Source organism: Dermacentor variabilis, chromosome 1, assembly GCF_050947875.1.
Source record: "Dermacentor variabilis isolate Ectoservices chromosome 1, ASM5094787v1, whole genome shotgun sequence".
Lineage (NCBI taxonomy): Eukaryota > Metazoa > Arthropoda > Arachnida > Ixodida > Ixodidae > Dermacentor > Dermacentor variabilis.
The window spans coordinates 265075638-265096394 of record NC_134568.1 but is presented as its reverse complement, the minus strand read 5'-3'; the positions used below and the strand labels follow the sequence as shown (position 1 = coordinate 265096394).

Here is a 20757-nt window from a genome sequence, read left to right as displayed (position 1 = left end):
GGTATGCGGCGAACGCGTCAAAACAAAGCACTGCATGAGCGAAGGTATGTCTGCGGCGGTTGCGCTGAATCGCGCCAACGCGTCACCCGCGCGCTGCCTCTCGCGTTCTGCCGATTAACGAAGCAGTCGCGCCACACTTCACTCGTTTGCAACATGCCGCACGAGAGAGGTTGCCCGCGCCAGCCACTTATATCGCGAAATGAAAACACGTATAGAGCTGCGCTCAAATTTCGCATTAGGGAGTATCGTAATCATGGATGGTTTCTTCTTTTGTTCGGTTAAATCATACCTATTCACTGCCTAACGTCATATCAGATGAGGAGTTCTCGCGGTTTTCCTGACGTCGTTGACAGACAAGCGAGATGGCGGTGGCCCGAAAAATTTTCGACCAATTGTGGAGCGCTAACTGCGCAAATGCAATAGAAAAGTTTGGAATAGCTTTACGTTATAGCGCTCATGATGGTCCTTTCTTATGGCGCAAAAGCAATTAAGGCTATGATGCGGATAAATTCGGCGACTGTCATTGTCATGGTTATTGGCATGGATATAAACGTACTTTCCTGTGTTTCTTTAATTTACAAGCTTCTCAGTTGACCTGACATACACTTTATAACGGCGCTTCATGATACGAAATAACGTAAACAAGCATTTTGTTGGCAAATAGACTCAACGGAAGCCTTTTTTTTTTTTTTGGAAATTGGAAATATTCGATGTTCGATTCCATATTCGAAGGCTCCTTTTCTCGAATATTCGTATCCAACTCGATTTAAAAATTTCGCTCTTCGAATACCCCTATTTAGCTGGTGTTCCCTTTAACAGTGGACCGTTGAGTACCTGCATCGAACAGTAAGCGATTTCAATTTCGCGATCGCCACATATGGGCTTTAAAGGGGCCCTGAACCACTTTTTATGGAAGTGGAGAAAGGCATTTGAAGTTAAAATAGGCAATTTCAGAAATACTTTGCCGCAAAAAGTACTTCAATGCGTTCAGCAGAAGCGGAATCAAACACGGCCTCCGCTGTAATCCAGTTCCTTCTTCGATGCCTTGCACTGCTAAGGCTACGGCGCAGTGGGGCGTGCCCACAACGCTCTGCTTTCTAAATGTCACCGTGGTACGCAGTTCAAATTTCATTTTGGATATTAGCGTAGACGCCACCACTTCCGATTTTGATGCCTACGACGCGCTAAACGTAAGCCAAACGCGGTTGCCCTCAGCGAACCGCAGTGCGCTTAGTCAGCGGAGTCGTGGGGGCATCCCGCGGCAGTCGCGGTATCTACGTTACGTAGCAGACCGTAGCTACCAATAGCAGCTGCGTATGGGATTCCGGTTTATTGTCCAGAAGAGAATGAGGAGCAGGCTTCTATTGAAAAGAGCGCGTTCGAGAGAAAGGTGACCTCGCGCTCCGCTTGCGAGCTCCATGCACCGTGTGCGACAGCAAAACTTGGCTGAGATGTTCACAGCAGTGTAAGCTACCCGCGGACTATGTTACTTCACCAAGCCCGAGGCTCAGGGCCACTTTAAAGTAATGAACCATTACTTCATTTGGAACACTTGGTCAATTAGTAAATAACTGGGTCAATTAATTAGTTCATAAATGACTGTCGCACATTTACTATGTCTGTTTCCGCTATAAAATATGTTACCGAAAAAAGATACTTCAATGTCAAAACAAAAACAAAAGGCTCTTTCTATTTGAAACACGTATTATAAACAATGGCGACGAGGAGCGCCGTCCGCTGTCTCGTATCCCTCGAAAATGGCTGAGGCGGTGTTTAACGCCTGAAACAGTGAACGCCGTAGTGGAAGGCTCCGAATTATTCTTCCCCTACACCACGTGGGCGCTTGCACCGTCGCAGACGAGCGTTTTTGCACTCTGCCTCCATCGAAGTTCGGCCGCTGAATTTGAGGATCGAACCCGCAACCTCAGATGATGCTACGGCTCATGAGACACGCGGCAGTCCTCCTCGGGAGAAAATATTCCGCTCGCAGGCCAGTATAGCGGGCGCCCATTCAATCGGGGCTTTTCTCTCGTGTGCGGTTTTAAAAGGCTTCAGAAAAGTGTCGCAGCACTCCCGCAAAACTGCGCGGCGCCGGCGTGGCGCGAACTCCACCACTCCCTGTCTGGCGCACGCAGCAGCAGTCGGGCCGGCCACTGCGACGTCGCGCGGTGCGGGAGGAGGTCGGAACGAGGCGTCGTCGTCCGCAAGCTGCGGTGGCGTCAACCAGCTGGGCGGCAGCTTCGCCAACGGCAAGCCGCTGCCCTTCCACGTGCGCCTGCGGATCTTGGAGCTGGCCCTGTTCGGCTACCGACCCTGCGACATCTCGCGACAGCTGCTCGTCTCCCACGGATGCGTCTCCAAGATACTGGCGCGCTTCACCGAGACCGGCTCCATACTGCCAGGGGCCATCGGTGCGCGCACTCGTCTCTGTATCCGAGTGTTTCGGCGAAGACTTTGTGTCATTCTAAATATCGGTGCAGTAGAGGCTATTTTTTTTTTTTTCGACCAGACGGCATATGTACCGGCAGACATCATAAATTGTGAGATAATCACTAATTCGACATTTATCCAACTGAATTTCATTAAGGTTTATACAATTTACATGCTTTAGAACACACGTTGCAATTGCGTGTTTGAAGCCAGCCAGTGCTCGAGGCATACCCATTTAGACGATATCCTAATAGTAGCACCAGTTTCAAGAGATCCCTCCGCATATGCGGCAAAATGCCACTGTATTTCTCAGATTTCTTTTTTTCTGAAAGCCTTCCTTACGGATCTCGGATCAAAAGGCGGACGAGGAAAAAATTTAACAGCGCGATCGAGCTTCGACTTTCAGCAGCCTGGAACACCCACGTCAGCGCTCCCCATGTCTGTCTCTTTCCTTGTCCCTGTGCCGTGTGCGTCGTAGAAAACTATAGTAAGGCGATCAATTACCACTAGAGCACTTAAATGTATCTAGCGAGTAACTGCGCGGCAGCTGGCAGTTGAACCAACGAGGAACAAAAAATTAAGAAATACGCCCCAAACATTTGAAAAGCGAGGATCGTACTATTATAGGGCCCTAAAAAGAATATTAATATGAAAAAATTGTCCACCTGAGAGTAGCCCGAAGCTACCATAGGAAGCCCACATGGGTCTCCCAGAAAGAAAGCTTTGCAACTGAACAAAAATACGTCCCGCCGAGCGACCACCCAGAAAAGATGTTGGTTTAGGGTTCACTCTCCCGTAACAGGGCGAATTTTTCCTCAACTGCGAACCTTTCTTCCTGGGAGACACGCGTGGGCTTTCTTTGCAACTGCGTGCTACTCTCAGGTGGATGACAATTTTTCCCTTTCATGAAGCTTCCTCAACCTTGCGGACTCCCACGGAAAGGATTTTCCAAAGTGCCAATTGAGTTCAGATAGATTGGTGGACTACTCTTCTTGAATATCGGATAAGTCAGCAGTCCTACAGTGAGTGGAGGTTTAGTAAACTAGAAACTATCCAAAGTGAAAGTCTGCTATCGACGCCACCTTATAGTTCGAGCACCAACTCCGCGTGACGTCATGGATTTTGACAGCGACTGCTCGCGACTAGCTAATTGTCTATCGGTAAAGAATAGCTGTATTACATCCCAAATTAAATTACCACATACTAAACCCAGCCAATTTTTTTTTTAATTTTCATTCTTCAAATACGATTCAAAAACGCAAAAATACTTTGAAATCCGTGACGTCACAGCTGATATTGTGTTTGAACAATAAAATAAATTCCTATTCTTCAATAACAATAACCCTTTGCGTCAAAGAAATGTGAACAGAGTTCAGAAATAATATTAGAGCCGTCTAAGCAATTTCGCGCTTCAAAACGCGGCGAGCTCAACTACTAAGCTACCAAGCTGTGCAAGAAAGCCAGCCTCGCAGGTCATTAACGAAAACTGACGCGCAGACGCGTTTGGGAGAGCCTCTATCAGCAGGAAGGCGAGTGTGCAAAGAGGACGACGACGGCTGAAAGCGGTCGAAGAGTCAGGCCCACTACTAACATCAAGAAGCACGATGGCGCACACTTGCCAGCAGATTCCGCATTCTCACAGCGGACAGTTAATTAAAGATTTTCTACTGTTCATTGAGACGAGCGCAGTTTGTATTTATTAAGTAAATGTCTGTATTCTTTGACGAACCATGGTCCCGTCTATATAATCCTCGGGTTCTGTTTGTGCAACTACAACTCGAACGTGATCGTTCCCCAAAACAAGCCCGAAAATACAATGAAGAGTGAATTTGATTATATATTTTCTCCCAAGGCTAAAATCCTGCCCACTAGATATTTAAGCTGCCTGTTACAAGGTAATTTAACGCAAATGGGAGTCAATGCAATAACGAAGGGTGCATCAGTGAGAGAAGAGAACGCGGGTGTGGGCACTTTTCTCGAGACACTATCCGGGTCTCATTCATTACGACTTCCTGATTTTACACCCATATTTGAGGCAGCATTATTGGCGATTATTTTTTGCTCTTCGAAAACTTCCATTAAATTCTTGACAGCTGTTATAGTGACCTATTCCCTGTCAGTGTGTACAGCATTCACCTCATTCCCAGACGATACACTTTTTCAATGTATTACGATCAATACCCCTCTGAGCTTACGTCTGGCGCGCTTGATATGGGCAACAGGTCCCCGTGGTTTGTTTTTTAAATGAAACAGCCGACGCACTTGCGCGTGCATCCTAGATGGATCAGTCATGTCAGTTCGGCCGACTTCTGCTTGCATCACCGCGACTAAGTTTAGAAAATTTTCTCTGGTACAAGAATCTGCAAAACAGACATTTCAGATAACAGACTTCAACCATTTGCTTTTCCCACGGGACAAACAATGGTGCCCCACACGCAAATTGGAAATCTCCCTCACAAAATTACGCTGCCGCAGTTCGCTATTAAATCTACGCAGGTCTGGTCTGGTGTCGTCTCTTCTATGCCGTATCTGCAAATAACCTGGAACCACTGAAATCTTTTTTATTACCGTGCCGTCGATTTACAAGCCAGAGAAAGAAACCATTCCGAAAATTAGGCATTGCTGTAAACACTCAAAATATGTCTCCTTTGGGGCGTCTACATTGAGTTTAATGCACAGGAACGTATGCATGGTCGTCTGCGATTTGCTTTGTGACACAAAGCGAATACCTGGTTAACTTACTTATTTAATCATTTATATATTTTCACAAAATTGCGAGTTGAAATTGAATTAAATTTATTATACCTTCCAATTTGCGATCCTTTCGAATAGCACAATTTTTTTTTTCTGAGGGAAAAAGAAATGCCTCTAAAATTAGTTGGCCTACTTAAACTTTTGTACATTTTGCTCTTTACCCTGGTATGTACTTTCTCTCAAGCTTCATCTCTCCTCCACCGTTCGACCGGCGGCTTCTTGACCACTCACGCGTGGTAGTTACGCGTCACACTATGGAGCAAGCAAACAAGCACTACGCCGCGACGCAACCGCCTTGAAGCGCGTGCATCGGCCCGATCTGGGCAGCGGGTCCTGCGTGTGTCCCAGCGCATAAGCAGGTTGCCCCTCGCAGGCGCACATCGCTGTGCCGGATCGCGCGCCACGCTGTGCCAAAAGGATGCATACTTTAAGTGCTTTAAGGCCGTACCTGCGATGGCACTACACCCCTTCGATTCTGGTTGTCATTGTTAAGTATATATTTTTTCTAAGTCGCCCAAATTCATCTCCCGCCCAGTTAAACTTCCCCGGTCCCACGTGCTATATGCGTGAAAATACGGGCCTCTAAGCTAAGCATTGGCCCAACCCTTGCATTCACGAACCTTTTCTTTGATTTGGTTTTGCGAAGTTAGGGGCGTAAATTTACTTACGAGGTGAACGAGGTGAAATGTGAGGAATATCCCAAATGAAATGTTTATTCTTCTCTTTATGGTTGCAGAAAACAACGGATGCAAGGGAAAAAAGCCGCACGTAGCAGCTTGAAAGCATTACGCTCCCTATGACCACAGTTGGCGAGGAACAGTTCAGGCATTACGAGTTTACACTGGATTGGAAGCATTTGAAACGCATGCTGAATTTTAACTGGACAGGAGTACAATACATACATACATACATACATACATACATACATACATACATACATACATACATACATACATACATACATACATACATACATACTTACTTACATACATACGTACGTACATACATACATACATACATACATACATACATACATACATACATACATACATACATACATACATACATTTCACATCAATGCACTCGACGAATATTTCACAATTACAATATCGAAACAAGGCAGTGGCCAACATAGCGGCGCGCGCGCGCACGCACGCACGCACGCACGCACGCACGCACGCACACACACACACACACATCGGTGACGATTTAGGCCACATCGTTTTCTACATTGAACCAATAAAAAACAGTACGTGTTACATTCAGGGGCGCGTTAGAATCATGTAAATATTTCCAAATAAAGGTACAGTGCGTGTGGACGTTTTTATGCCTTTTAATTCGACTCGCCAGATGATTCGATCGATTCCGTGGATTCCGTCAAGTTCGAATTAACGGAATTTGTTACTTCGAAGTTGCAAAACTCCATTGCAGGTGGCTGCTTCTGCATATATATTACTCATTGCTCAACAACTCTAGGGGGCCAAGATAAACGGCTTTCTATTATGTCTTGCATCTATTCAGTGGTAGAATTGAGGACTACAATTGAATCTTTATGATTAGGGGTGACACATGACTATCTCGGCATCTGCAAAATAATGCTCGTGCTGAAAAGCTACGTATATAGCTACTTTCATAAGGCGTCAGGCCACTGTGCAAATGTGTGCGTTATCGTGGAAGTTCATATTTCGCCAAGTTTGCTATAAACCTCTCGATCAGAGCACTCCATCGGCCGTTTTTTTTTTTAATTAAAGCACTGTTCCAGCCACTGTATAATCATTTGAGACATGACACATTTTCGTGTCTCACTTTCAAGATCACTAAGTTGAATGAAAAACATTAACAGTAACGAATGACAGCGGCAGACACTAAAACTTGCCACTTTGTTGCAGGTGGAAGCAAGCCCCGTGTTTCAACACCTCTGGTGATTCGCAAAATTCGCGAGTACAAGCAAGAGAATGGTGCTCTGTTTGCTTGGGAGATTCGTGAGCGACTACTATTTGATGGAGTTTGCCCTCGAGACTCTTTGCCCAGCATATCTTCTATCAATCGTATCCTGCGCCGAACGCTGGGGCGGTCAAAACCACAACGCCTCATGGCACCGAACCACATGGACATTGAACAGCGCCCTCCTGCTTCCATGGGATTAGACACACAGAAAAGAACCTTCTTTATTAAGGATATTTTAGGTCGGCACATGTAACTATGCCACAACTCTTTTCAACACGTAGGTTTCTGGAAGGAGGTAGAGCTGGCGCTTGTTAGGCACAACTAATTTTGCTCTGTTGTTTAGTTGTACTGTTCTTGTGGTGTGAAATAAAGTTATACAAGAATGTTGGCTCAGAGTTTCCTGAAGTGCTTTCACGTATATGAACAGGCTTGTATCGTCACTGCTTAGCTTTGCCTGAACTTTTCTTTTTTTTCTGAATCAAAATCCACTTTATTTCCAACACACTAGTTCGGGGTCCCCGGGCAAAAAGCTGCCGACAGCTTGAATCTCAAACCAATATTACAAACATTTGCACACTTCAACCTGCAAAGCAATAATTCCAAATAATCATTTTTTTTTTGTTGCACAGAATCCAGAAAGAGAATATTCGGTAGCTAGTGCACTAGTAGTGATGTGTTAGTTATGTAGAAACTTCTGGCGCTGAGAGGTAGATCGTCCACATCTGTCAGAGTTAACAAGTACGTACATCTTCGCAGCAAATCTATAGGTGACATATTCTGCGAAACTGATCTATAGGCTTTAAAAGCGGGATCCACGAATCAGTAAGAACCTGGCTATGCTGTTCAGGCCAAGGAATGCTAATGCGTTCTTGGTCCCGAAAACTGTTTTTTTAATGTTTGCACATTATTACTGTTTCTTTTTTCACCAAATACATTTTTTAAGATCGCTTATATTAGATAGTTCAATTCCACCTCTCTCGAGGCAGATTACTTTAGAAGGTAGACATTATTTGTGCAATAAATTCTGGTGTTCGGTTAGCTAATTTGCAAAATTTTACTTGCAGTCGAACCTCGTTATAACGAAGTCGCATAGGACACGAAAATACCTTCGTTATACTCTATGTTCGTTATAAGCATACACGCAGATATCGTCGAAAAAAAAAAAATCGCGGTCAAGCGAGATCAACGCAAGCTGGGTTCCTCCAACGGGACAGAAAAGGGTCTCCTGCGGATTTTGATGACACGTGAGCATCTTGCCGTGCCAATAGTAGGCACGGGGGACAACAATAAATTACCACTGCTTCGCCACGAATACGCAACTGTGCGATCATTGTTACCACCCGGGACTTGGCTTGCCGGCTACGGTCCAACCAATTTAAACCACTGGCCAGGACGCACGCCACCTATCGCCGACAGAGATTTCGGACATGGACGGGGCCCCGCACCTGGATCCGTACTCCGCAACTACAGGCCATCAATCTATAGCGTCTTACGTCACGCTCGATTGCCAATAATGTCTACGAGTGCGAACATATTCGCGGTGAGCTTCCCGAGACGTCGTGTCACCAGCCTCTCCGCCGACTGCACTGCTTAGCCTAACCAGTAACGCGTCGTTGGCGACCAAAGTTTCAGTTTCGTGCCAGTCGACATGGCGGCAACTTATTTGGTCATGGCCGCCATGTTCGCACATGACACGTGGGCAATGCTGAACACCGTACGGATCAGGGCCGGATTAAGAAAAATGTGGGCCCTGGGCTAACGCGCATGCAAGCCCCCTTTCCATATACTGACCCCCCCTCCCCCCCCTGTCGCCTGCTACGCTACTGGAAATATGCCATGTTTCATTTTAATTCTACCAAATTAAAAAGAACGAAGTGCGATCAACGGGATTATTATTATTGTTATTATTATAAGGAAAACAACAAAACTTGCTTGAAACGCGTGCTGTTGTAGACACCAACACATATGTTCACTTTGTGATTAATCTGCATTCTGTTTTCAGCAAAAGCTAGGCTTTAAGGAAAAGTTTAGTGCACTAAAGACGAACAAGAACGTAGAAAAGACAACACAGATCAGATGTCGATCCTTCTGAAGCTATAGGCTTCGTTTCCATCACCATAGGTTTAATCCCGTGAGGAGACGCATGGTTGTATCCAAAACATTATTTATTAAAATTCAAGCATCAGACTGCAGTAATCGCTATACACGTTACTCTATACATAAGCAATAGATATATACATTAAGGCAATGCAAACACCATAAAAATGCATTAGAATACAGATGAAAATTACGTCAACTGTAATTACAAAACATTATTTGAAAATATTTTCGTTACTAAAGGTAAGACAAGCAAGGACGACACCAAATAAACGTGGCGCTATCAAAAATAACAAAAATACAGTTCTTTATAAGCACGCTAAATATCACAAGAAGAACAAACAAGAGACGTACGAACAACGAAGATTTGCATATCTTTAATTACACTGCTCAGCGTTTCATTGGCGTTTCATTGGTTTTAGGTGTTTCCCCCTTGCCACTCCTCTCCACACAGCACTGGACAGACGGACTGACAGAAATCACGAAAACTCTTCCAGGCAAATGCACCTCGCTTCGTAAGAAAGAGGGCCCTGCCGGGGTGGCGGGGGATTCCTGTTTTTGCAGCTTGACAAGCTTTCCCCAAATGATCAGGCTAAACGCATGCTGTTACATTCGGCGGGGGAACCGGTCTGCTCGTTCAGGTTTTCTCGCTTCATACATGTCGCTCGAAGTTCCGTTGCCCATGGTTCCATATACTAAGCAGGTTAGAATAAATTGGCCCCCTTCTCCTACTGCCCGAGGTGAGGCCCTGGGCTGCAGCCCCCTTAGCCCCCCTTAATCCAGCGCTTCGTGCGGTGTCCGAAATTTTGGTTATTGCCGTTATTGATCGGTGCTAGGGGTATCTACCCAGAGACAACAATGACATCCTGTGGACGTCCTTTGGACATCCACTGCCTGGACATGATGCGTCGAATTCGTCCGGCAGACGTCCCTCACATGATCGTTTGGCCACACTTTCCGTACGTGTCCTACGGACATCCCTTGCATGTCCACGAGGGACATCATGGGGACATGCTGCATACATATTACGGACATATGCTAGTACCTCTTGCACATTGTTTACGATAATGTATATTTCGGTCGCAGGACACACTATGCACAGATGCGACGGGTCCACGCATCAACTAAGTGCACACGCTCGCGCGCACACACGGTTGCGGCAATGCATATATATATATATATATATATATATATACTTTGAAAGGGGGTCAACCGAGGGCCCCGATTTTTATTAATCATAAGAAGCCAACAAACAAAGACACCAAGGACAACACAGGGGAAGTTACTTGTACTTACTAATTGAAATAAAGGCAATGAGCAAAACGAGAACAAGGTGAAAGCAGGAGCCAACTTTCGACAAGTAGACTTGTCTTCAAGGCAACATACGCTTTCATCTCTGGGGTTCTTCCAAAGGGGAGAGGGCGTAAGGCGGGTGGGTGCGGCAACGAGCGAAGGGCGAGGGTGTCGAACTGAGAATAAAGGAGAGCTGTGCACAAGGTCAGGGACACGGCCGTGTGTCAGCCGGCGTGTGTGGTGGTCGTGGGCTACAGTGTCTCTGAAAGAAATAACCGGTGTGCGCTTAAAGAAAAAAAAAAAAGAAATGGAATAAAGAAATAAATAAATGAAAGAAAAAAAAAGCGGCTAAGCAACCAAACTAAGCGTTGTTGCCTATAGCTTGAAATTTAGCATAGCAAATAGATTCTAAAGCTCCCTTTGAAACGTTTATGCCTATTGGTCGCAATGTCTTGAACTTATGGATAACGTATGATTCTTTGTATTTTCTTGCTCATTCAGAACGGAAATCTGACTATAATATGTAGAGCTTAAGTTAATCAAAGTGATGACCTGGTTGGTTGAAATTCACGGCGATGGCCTTGTCAAGTTCTTTAGCTGTGTCAGCGTGATGCCCTTTTAATCTAACGTTCATTGATTGTCCCATTTCACCGATATATTAGAAGGAATATTCAAGCATATAAATCCCATCATCAGAAAGCAGGCCGCTTTTATCTTCTCCCTAAAATACATAAATAAGTTCCCGTTGAAGAAATATTTACAGCAGGAATGCCAGGTCGGCCTATTGTGTCTAACAACAACACACCTACCGAGTCACTATCTAAATTCTTAAATCACCGCCTGTCAAACATCCTCACCACCCTCCCATCTTTTGTTCAAGACATGCTGCACTTCTTTCGAATTCTCGATGGCATGAACGCCAACCAAATCCTTTCCGACCGTGCTATTCTAGTCTCTTTGGATGTTTCTGCCCTTTACACTAACATACCCATGGGTGAAGGAATTGAAGCTGTTTCGAAATCTCTCACAATCAATCCCCAAGCGCATGCTCCTGAAGTTTGCCTGTCACTCCTCAGGTTAGTTCTCACGCTCAACTATTTCGAATTCGATTCTATTCACTACCTGAAAACTTTCGGCCCTAGCATGGGAACACCATTCGCTCCCACGTAGGCGAAGAACTTCATGGGACATCTTGAAGCAGGCCTGTTGAAATCCTACCCTTTAAAACCTCACACCTATCTTCTTTACATTGACGACATATAATATGTAATATAGCGTGTTAACTGATTTAATTAGTCATTTCAATTGCTTTCACCCGAGTATTAAATTTACTGCTCACCACTCTCCTAGTCAAATTAACTTCCTTGACACGACGGTCTACATAGAAAATGGAAAACTGAGAACAAAATCTTGCCTAAGGATATCCAGCAATATTCAGACTACAACAGTCATCACACACGACACTGCAAGCAAGGAATTTTTGTCAGACAAGCAAAATGAATAACAATAATCTGCAGCGAAGACCATGATTATATCCACCATATAAATGACCTTAAAACAATGCTAGCAGAAAGAAACTATCCACAAGTTGATCTTGATAGAGCTTATGATATTGCATCAGGATTGGAGAGACAATCAGAATTAGCAAAGAAACCGCCTACACCAGAATTTCTCAGACCGCCAGCCTTTATTACAAAATATTCCAATGCACTCCCAAACATAAACAGCATCCTACGAAACTACCACCCAATATTATCAAGTAACGAGCATCTGAGAAAAGCGTTCCCAGATGTGCCAACATTTACCTATTGCTGCAACAGGAACATTAAGGACATGTTAGTGCACGCAAAAGTCAGCCAACGTCATTCCCCCATAATAAAAGCATGTTGTCACCCCAGGTGCAAAACATGCAGGCACCTTCAAATTGACATTAAAATTAAAAGCACCACAAATTGTTGTACACACGAAGTCAAATCTAGCTTTACTTGTACAAGTTCGGATGTGATTTATATGCTTGAATGTTCCTTCTGTAAGAAACAATTTATATCGGTGAAACGGGACAATCAATGAATGTCAGATTAAATGGACATCGTGCAGACACAGCTAAAAAACTTGACAAAGCCGTCACCGAGCATTTCAACCAACCAGGTGATAACTTTGATGAACTTAAACTCTACATCTTACAGTCAAATTTACATTCTGAACGAGAAAGAAAATACAAAGAATCATACCTTACTCATAAGTTCAAGACACTGCAACCAATAAGCATAAACGTTTCAAAGGGAGCTTCAGAATCTATTCGCTATGCTAAATTTCAAGCAGTAGGCAATAACACATAGTTTGGTCGCTTAGTGGTTTCCCTTTCCTTCTTTCCGTTTTTTTTTTTGTCTTTTTCTTTTATTTATTTATTTATTCTATTTCAATATCTTTTTTTTTACGAGCACCGGTTTCGTCGCTTAGTGGTTTCCCTTTCCTTCTTTCCGTTTTTTTTCTTTTATTTATTTATTTTTTCTATTTCAATATCTTTTTTTTTACAAGCACCGGTTTCTGCCGCTCCTTTTATTATCTTTTTCGGAGACATGATAGCCCATGACCACCAGACACGCCGGCTGACACACAGCCGTTGACACATGATTAACAGATGGCCGTGTCCCTGGCCTTGAGCACAGCACTCCTTTATTCTCAATTCGACACCCCCACCGCTAACACACCTTCACTCGTTGCCACACCCACCCGCCTTAAGCCCTCTCCCCTTTAGAAGAACCACACCTATATATACTGTGGCGAGGAAAGCATATGTCGTCTCGAAGAAGACAAGTCCACTTGTCGAAACGTTGGCTCCTGCTTTCACCTTGTTCTCGTTTTGCTCATCGTCTTGAATTTCAATCTTCGCATTACACCTGTTTTCCCTTTAATTGAAATAAAGAAATTATAAATTAATGGAATTGAAAGTGGATGAAAAAACAACTTGACACAGGTGGGGAAGGATTCCCCGTCTTCGCATCACACGTGCGATCCTCTACCCATTGAGCTACTGCCCGGCGCCGTCTTCCCATCCACTTTCTGGGATATTTATGTGGTACTACTTATGTGTTACTACTACTAAACCGAAAGTGGATGAAAAAACAACTTGCCGCAGGTGGGGAACGATCCCGTGTCTTAGCATTATGTGTGCGATGCTCTACCAATTGAGCAACCGTGGCACCGTCTTCCCATCCACTTTCTGGGGTACTTAATTATGTGTTACTACTAGAACTAACCCTGGGAATGTTAGCCAGCGCCGCCACTCACAAACCTTGGCGGCGAATGTGGAGCATCCTTTCTTCCGCAGGTGTAACGAGTACATGATCTTTTTGGGTGAAGGCAACTGGTCAATAAACCCATAGCTAGTCATAAGAAGCCAACAATTGTTCGTTGGCTTCTTATGATATATATATATATATATATATATATATATATATATATATATATATGTGTGTGTGTGTGTGTGTGTGTGTGTGTGTGTGTGTGTGTGTGTGTGTGTGTGTGTGTGTGTGTGTGTGTGTGTGTGTGTGTGTGTGTGTGTGTGTGTATATATATGTGCTCCTCATTCTTGTAGACCTTCCGCCAAGTGCAAGTGGCTTATTGAACTAACTGCCCTTTTCAACGTATATCGCATCAGAATATTCATAAGTACCACATACACATGAGCTGCACACATGATACCATCAGACTGTAATTCGAACATGTGAGAAAATAAATTCTGTTATGAGGAACCTCAAAGAGAAAGTCTCACTTTGAGGATGAATATTCCCGTGCACACCGAAAAAGGTCCATGCGGGGTAACCGTGGGACATCCACAGTAGGATATACGAAACAGGTCCATGTGAGGCATCCTTGGGACATCCGTGGTAGAATATCTAAAATTGGATGTCCGGTGGATGTCTCATTTGTCTCCAAATGGTGCATGGACATTGGGATACGATTCGAATGTCCTACAGACGAAGTATTTCACTGGGTAGGGACCTTAGCTAGGGGTAGATGGTGGTGCCGCAGGAATTGTGTAGGTGCAAAAAATCAGGCGTCTGAAAAATTCGTCCGTGACTTCATTTGACATCTTTGGAACCAGAATATATATTTTGAGACATGTGCAAATAAAAACTTGCTTCGCTTAATGGATACCGTGTCGGATCCCGCATTTCCGATGTCATTGTAGCAGGTGAATGCTCCATTGAAATAAAGCAAATGACCAGCAAAACTTTGTACTTACTTTGTGATATTTAATAATTTGTTACATCCGTGCTCGTTATATCGAGGTTCGACTGCATTCATTTTAGGGAAAGTGCTGGAATTGTTGAAGTGAAGCCTAAGAGTAATTTGGTTGTTCATTTAACAGAAATATTATAGCTGTGCTATTCTTGAGATATTATTTCCGTAATTGTAGTACGACATATACTGGTGTTCCAGTTTCCCAAAAGGCCCCTTTGTGCACTTTGGGAGAAAACAGGGTACCTGTGTATTTTCTAGCTCCATTTTGATTATTTATCACTCAGAACTTGTGCTAGTACGAGGATTCCTCGTGAACGAATTCGTGAATGAATTATAGCTCATTACCAGTGAGCTATAATTCCTCAACTGCAACATGAAATCCTGAAGTCAGCAATGAAAATGTTAATTTGTGAAATTTAGCTAAGTGAACATCGCAATTCGTAATGCAAGTAATGTTCGCCTCTTCTAGTAATATCTAGTAATAAGAGGTGGAATAATGCCATCTGCCACAAGCAATTGTTTAAAAATCTGTTCGATATACATAAAAGAAAGAAAAGGTCACTATATGCACATCCTTAAACCTTGTTTGCACTTTGTAGCAGGAGTACACCAAGAAATTGAGGTATCTAGTGGAGTTACACTTGCCTGAAGTATGGTCGAAATTGTATAAACAGAATAGCCTTTTCTTCATGGTGGTTGAGTATGTACTCTGCCATTACAAATAGTACTAGAGATGCTTGTACAACTGTTACATCCAATTAAGAAAACACTGACTATTTATTATTTCTGTCAAACGTCACTTTTGCAATCTAAAATAATTTTCTTACGGTAATGTTCTTGTGCTCTTTCCTATTTCGCAGAAAGAGAAAATATTTTTTTATAGCGAGCAAGCTGCTTTGTATTGAAGGGTTCTTTCTTAGTTTTTTGTAAAGATTTTCTTTTTATGCATGGCTTCTTAGTGGGTGTCAGTAACCCAAGGGTTCTGAGGAGTGGCCACTGCTTTTCTGCATTTTCATTTACACAAATGATGCTGAAAACTCTCTAAGCAGACATAAAAACTATAACACAGTGCAAGCTGCTACATGCATGCTGGAACTTTCGTAGGTACAGTGTATATTCTCTTTGTTTCTCTTCTATCTCGTCCCTATCTTTTCTAAACTAACCGCTGCAGAATTCCGCATAGCGCAAAAAGGGGTGAAAGATGAACAAAGTACACAAGACAGGTGCGTGTTTCGTGTACTTTGTTCATCTTTTGTCTCTTTTTGTGTTATCCAACATTATGGATCCATACCAACTAGCCCCATCACAGCGCTTGCTAAGCTCTACAATCCCTCAATACCCTTCCCTCTGCTGGCCAGTGTTCCAGTGTCAGTTTCAAGCTAGGCAGCAACGGTGTGGCTAGCAGAACCTTTCCTTTGCCTTCCTTTCCCTCCTCCAACAAATAATATAGCATGTAAATACATAGTGGGTATGAAAATTGTGAAAATATTTTTGTGGGTCCTTTAGAAGGCCCCTGAATCACTCTGAGCTTGGAAATTTGTTATATAATGTGGTAACTGTGTATGAGTCTACAATGAGCATAGAGCCGCAATAATTTTTTACAGTGATGCCATAATAGCTGAGTTCCAGGCATTTCATGAACGACTATGTGGTTGCTTAGGCTTATCACTCGCCTTTGCTACCCTCCCCACAGGTGCTCTGTCCTCCTTGCCACATACTCTCACCAACTCCATGCAGTGCAGAAAAATCTATGGGTTGCATCAGTACACCAGAAGAAAGGCTGCCCCATTGTGCGCCCCTAATCATCCTCCGTATGATGCTGAATGAATCTAAGCTTCATAAAAAGATCATTGACACGAAATGGGTGAGCTCCCCATTCTTATCAGAATACGCAGCCGGCTCCCATCACGTTAGCGCTGCTGTCCTGCATCAGCTGACCAATCAACTGGTTTTTCTCTGGTGAAGCCACATGCAGGACCTTGTTGGCATCACGACATGTGAAATGGCAGAAGAAGCCTGCAGAGGAGCATGGGATTGTTTTTTTTAATTTGTGGTGTCCCTGCTGCATGTAGTGCTACCATGTTTGTGAAAGATGATCATCCTGGTATATACTGTACATGCTGTGTGTGTTTACTTAAAATGTGTAAAAAAATTTTAGAGGTGGTTTAGGGGCCCTTTATGCTATAGAGAACACCAGCTCTCATTAATCAGAGCATTAAAAAGACTGTTGATGAATTCAGCTTTTTTTGCTCAGGAACAAAGAGAGACCATAAGGTCTTCCATTCCTTCTGTTTTGGTAGGAACACATTGGACAAGGTTATGATCAGTGAGCACAAGAGGGCAGTCGATTTTCTCCCCAACAGCCTGCATGACCGCCGCACAGTCTGTCACCTTTTGTACTCAGGACGTGCCTGTTCAGCAGTGAATACTGCTCCAGTTCAATTACATGGTAGACAATTTGTAATCAGCATGGCATTTTCACTGCAGAGTTTCTCGACTTCGCCAGTCAGAGACTTCAATTCAAGCTGTCAATTTTTTTTTCATGTCAACAACATTCAGTCTGGAAGCATCAGCTTTACACATGAAGTTGCTCAAAATTTTGTCTTACAGACTGATAACATGACCAGCCTCAACCATAGTTGATAAAGCTTCTTTGCAAGTACTGCATTAGCAGGTATTATTTTACAACTGGTTTCGGAAAGCCAAACAAGAATAACACTGAGCCAAAGAGACACAACCATCATGGCAACAACAGCAAGGTCAGAAAACTAATCTACACAACATAAGAAATCTGTCAAACAGTGCTTCTTGCACTGTCTCTGCTAACAATGGCTGTTGTCAATGTCCGCTCATTTCTGTAGATAGTTACTGCAGATGTAGTGCTGCTCTGGAGCACCAATGGTCTAAGCACGATATCCGTCTTGATATGCCAAAGGCAGTAAATGTGCTTCCACATGTCCTGTGTGATGCGATAGCAGGACATGGTAGTTACACAGACGGAGGACACGTGTCAGACAGTGCTTCTTGTGCTCTCGCTGCTGCTAATGAATCCGCTTCCAATGTCTGCTCATTTCTGTAGAGGTATTGCAGATTCAATGCTGACCCATGGGAGAGGACCAAGTTCATTAAACCTCCCTGTCCCTCTCCCTCCAGCCCTCAGTGGCTGACTCTGACCACAACACTTTAGCACGAAAATCGTGTGGTAGTGTACATACCATCTGCTTTGAAGTGTGCTCATAGAAAAGGCCTAAACTGATGCCACCTGCTCATCAAATGTTGAGCAACAGTACAGCTTGAGGGTTGTGTGAATATTTGAAACTTTCGAATAACGAATCACTTAAGTAGTGTCCTATTCGATTCGTAGACTGCGTCGAATATCAACTATTCGTAAATGTGAATATTTTTTCTAATACTTTTCGAATAATTCAAAATGTCAACTGTGCCAATTTAAACATAATATTGCAGCAAAATTATGGTAATGTTTCACCACCGTGAGCATCGTATAGACATAAAATATGATAACTTTCGTAGCAGAGCAGGCTATGCTGCTTAGGTAGCCATACTTTACAGGCTATACAGCAATGAATCGCATGCAAAGAAACTACTTGTTTGCTCCTAATGTACCATTTGTGGTTTTAATAAACAACACTACATAAGTATGAAATGACAGAAACTTGCTAACTTTAGGAATACCAGGATGTGAACATCGCTTTATATTTGTGATAACAGCTGTTCATTATTCAAAAACTACTTGATTCGCTTTGCTTCTAGTGCTATTTGATTCATATTCGGTCTCAAAATTCACTATTTGCACATCCCTATACAACTAACAATGATACAATAAAGTTTTATCTCGCTTGTCTTGATGTGCCAAAGACAGTAAATTTGCTTCCACATGTACCGTACAATGTGACAGCAGGACACGACAGCTACACAGACAAAAGACATGTCAGATAGTGCTTCATGTGTCTTTGTCATGCCTCACAAGAAGACACAATGCCCCAATGCTTTTACTACCATGTCACAGGTCCTCCCTGCAACATCACAGATCAGGTGTGGTGTAGCACACACACAGCCGGCAACAATAAGAACACAGGATGTGCGAAACTGCGGCCAAAAATGTGCTGGAGAGCAAAGGAAGGAATGAAAATGAAAAGGAGATGAACCTCATTATGCAAATGTGGCAGACTCGTGGAAGTGATATTGGAGAAAGCAGGAGAGGAATTTCGCTGGTCGAGAAGTTCTGCAGCTGCAGGGAGGGAGGCCAACCTCCTTGCACTATGACCTTACAACATTCATTTGCTTCTTCACTATCACTAAATATTTATGAAAAATTATTGTGGCAGTAAGAATGCTGATTTATTCTTTAAATCTTTGGTGGGTACTAAAAATTTCCAGGAAGGACCATCAATACCTGCACTGAGGCTACAGGTCCCAAAAAAATTCATACATACTTTAGTTGTTTTTAGTTAACTGAGAAAGTAAACATGAGTGCTTCAGGGTTTTACTTCTCTAGCAAATAACGAAATATGTTACCAAGCTGAACTTGCATGTTCTGTAGTGTTGCAAGACACATCAGCTGAATGACAGTCTTATGAATGCGAAGCAAAGATAACAAAAATTAGGTATATTAACTAATCACCTGCTCCTAAAGCTATGTTTTATATAGTGTCCTTGACTTAAGAAGCTGTTTCCCTTCTGTCGCAATGGTCATAAGCAGTGCTGGCCAACATCCTCAAGGCTAGGCCCAGAAACATTAAAATTCTAATGAAAGAGGGCAGGAGGACAGCTACTGCCTATCTTGGTGCATAGTGCACCAGCAAAACTTTTTGTTGGGTGAACTGGTTATGCATGAGAATGCTCATCCTTTGTATCTCAATCTCATCTGTTAGTATTTTTGTGCCAAATCTTTAAATCTCAGTATGTTGTACTGCATGTGACACACAGCAGTTTGTAGGTTTGATTTGCAGCAATGGCATGAGCTCTTCCATTCTCCTTCAAGCAAGATAGTCACAAATGATGAATGTCTAACATTCAAATTGCCCACAGATTCAACCTTGATTTATGTATTGTTCCCTTGGTGAAGCTCTTGAATGGTACATGTGCATTGCCACAAACTCTACAATAAGGCTCCATCCAAAAAATAAAAAAAATAAAAGAAAGTAAATTTGCCACATTCACTCCAAAGTTATAGTGCATGCAGAGTGGCAAAGAGGCACGCTTTATCTTAAACGGCCACATATGCTAAAGTATTGGCTGGTCCAATGGGCAGCTTACTGAGGCCCAAGAATTTCCGCAATGACCCTGGCAGGCTGTGAAAGAAACCACTTTAGTGAATAGGATGGTGAGCCAACAATGGACAGCTACTCAGCAGCACAGAATCCTTTGTATATGCCAAGTGTGTTTGAATAGTGATGTAACCATTCCACGACAAATTGCATTACCTGTGGCCAAGTTCGGCACATTCCAGTAAGGCCTTTCTAGGCATGCAGCATGCTAATGCTAGTGAACTGGTGCAATGTCTGCTGCTTCAAAGGTTTCAGGAGTAACATCAGCGAGCGTACCAAAGGACCATCTAAACACCACGTGCCTGTCATCAGCATACTATGGCTCCATCCACAGTGAAAAAAAAAGCGTAGCATCATCTTCATCACCACGAGTACTTATCAGCCACAATCATCAGTGCTGTGTACGTGCATGTGAGCCCAGCCACAGGTGAACAAGAATGCACTTTCGTACTTGGCTAGGCTGGACGCTGTAATCACCATTACGCTTGCTCTTAGGAATAAACGCGAGGATGACGGTTTGCCAAGTTGGTCACGGGCCTGTCACCCTTACAAAAGGCAATGCTGTGCGCCACAGTACATTATGATGTCACCAGAAAATACCTGGCGCACATTAATAACGATGATGCACTGAAGCAAGCAGCAATTTTAAAGTCAAAGCCTTTCTCAGCGAGGCACCAGCACTTTTCCGTATTGGGTATGT

The 20757-nt window shown here is 43.3% G+C and overlaps 1 protein-coding gene across 1 annotated transcript in view; it reads left to right on the top strand.

The window, feature by feature from the left end:
- Window positions 1–7482, top strand: part of LOC142566348 (paired box protein Pax-1-like) — a 28434-nt gene extending 20952 nt beyond the window's left edge. Inside the window, exons 2-3 of the mRNA XM_075677307.1 lie at window positions 2049–2411; window positions 7074–7482. Coding sequence (XP_075533422.1) covers window positions 2049–2411; window positions 7074–7384 — 674 coding nt within the window. The 3' untranslated portion in view covers window positions 7385–7482. The remainder of the gene's footprint in view (window positions 1–2048; window positions 2412–7073) is intronic.
- Window positions 7483–20757: the final 13275 nt, after the last annotated feature.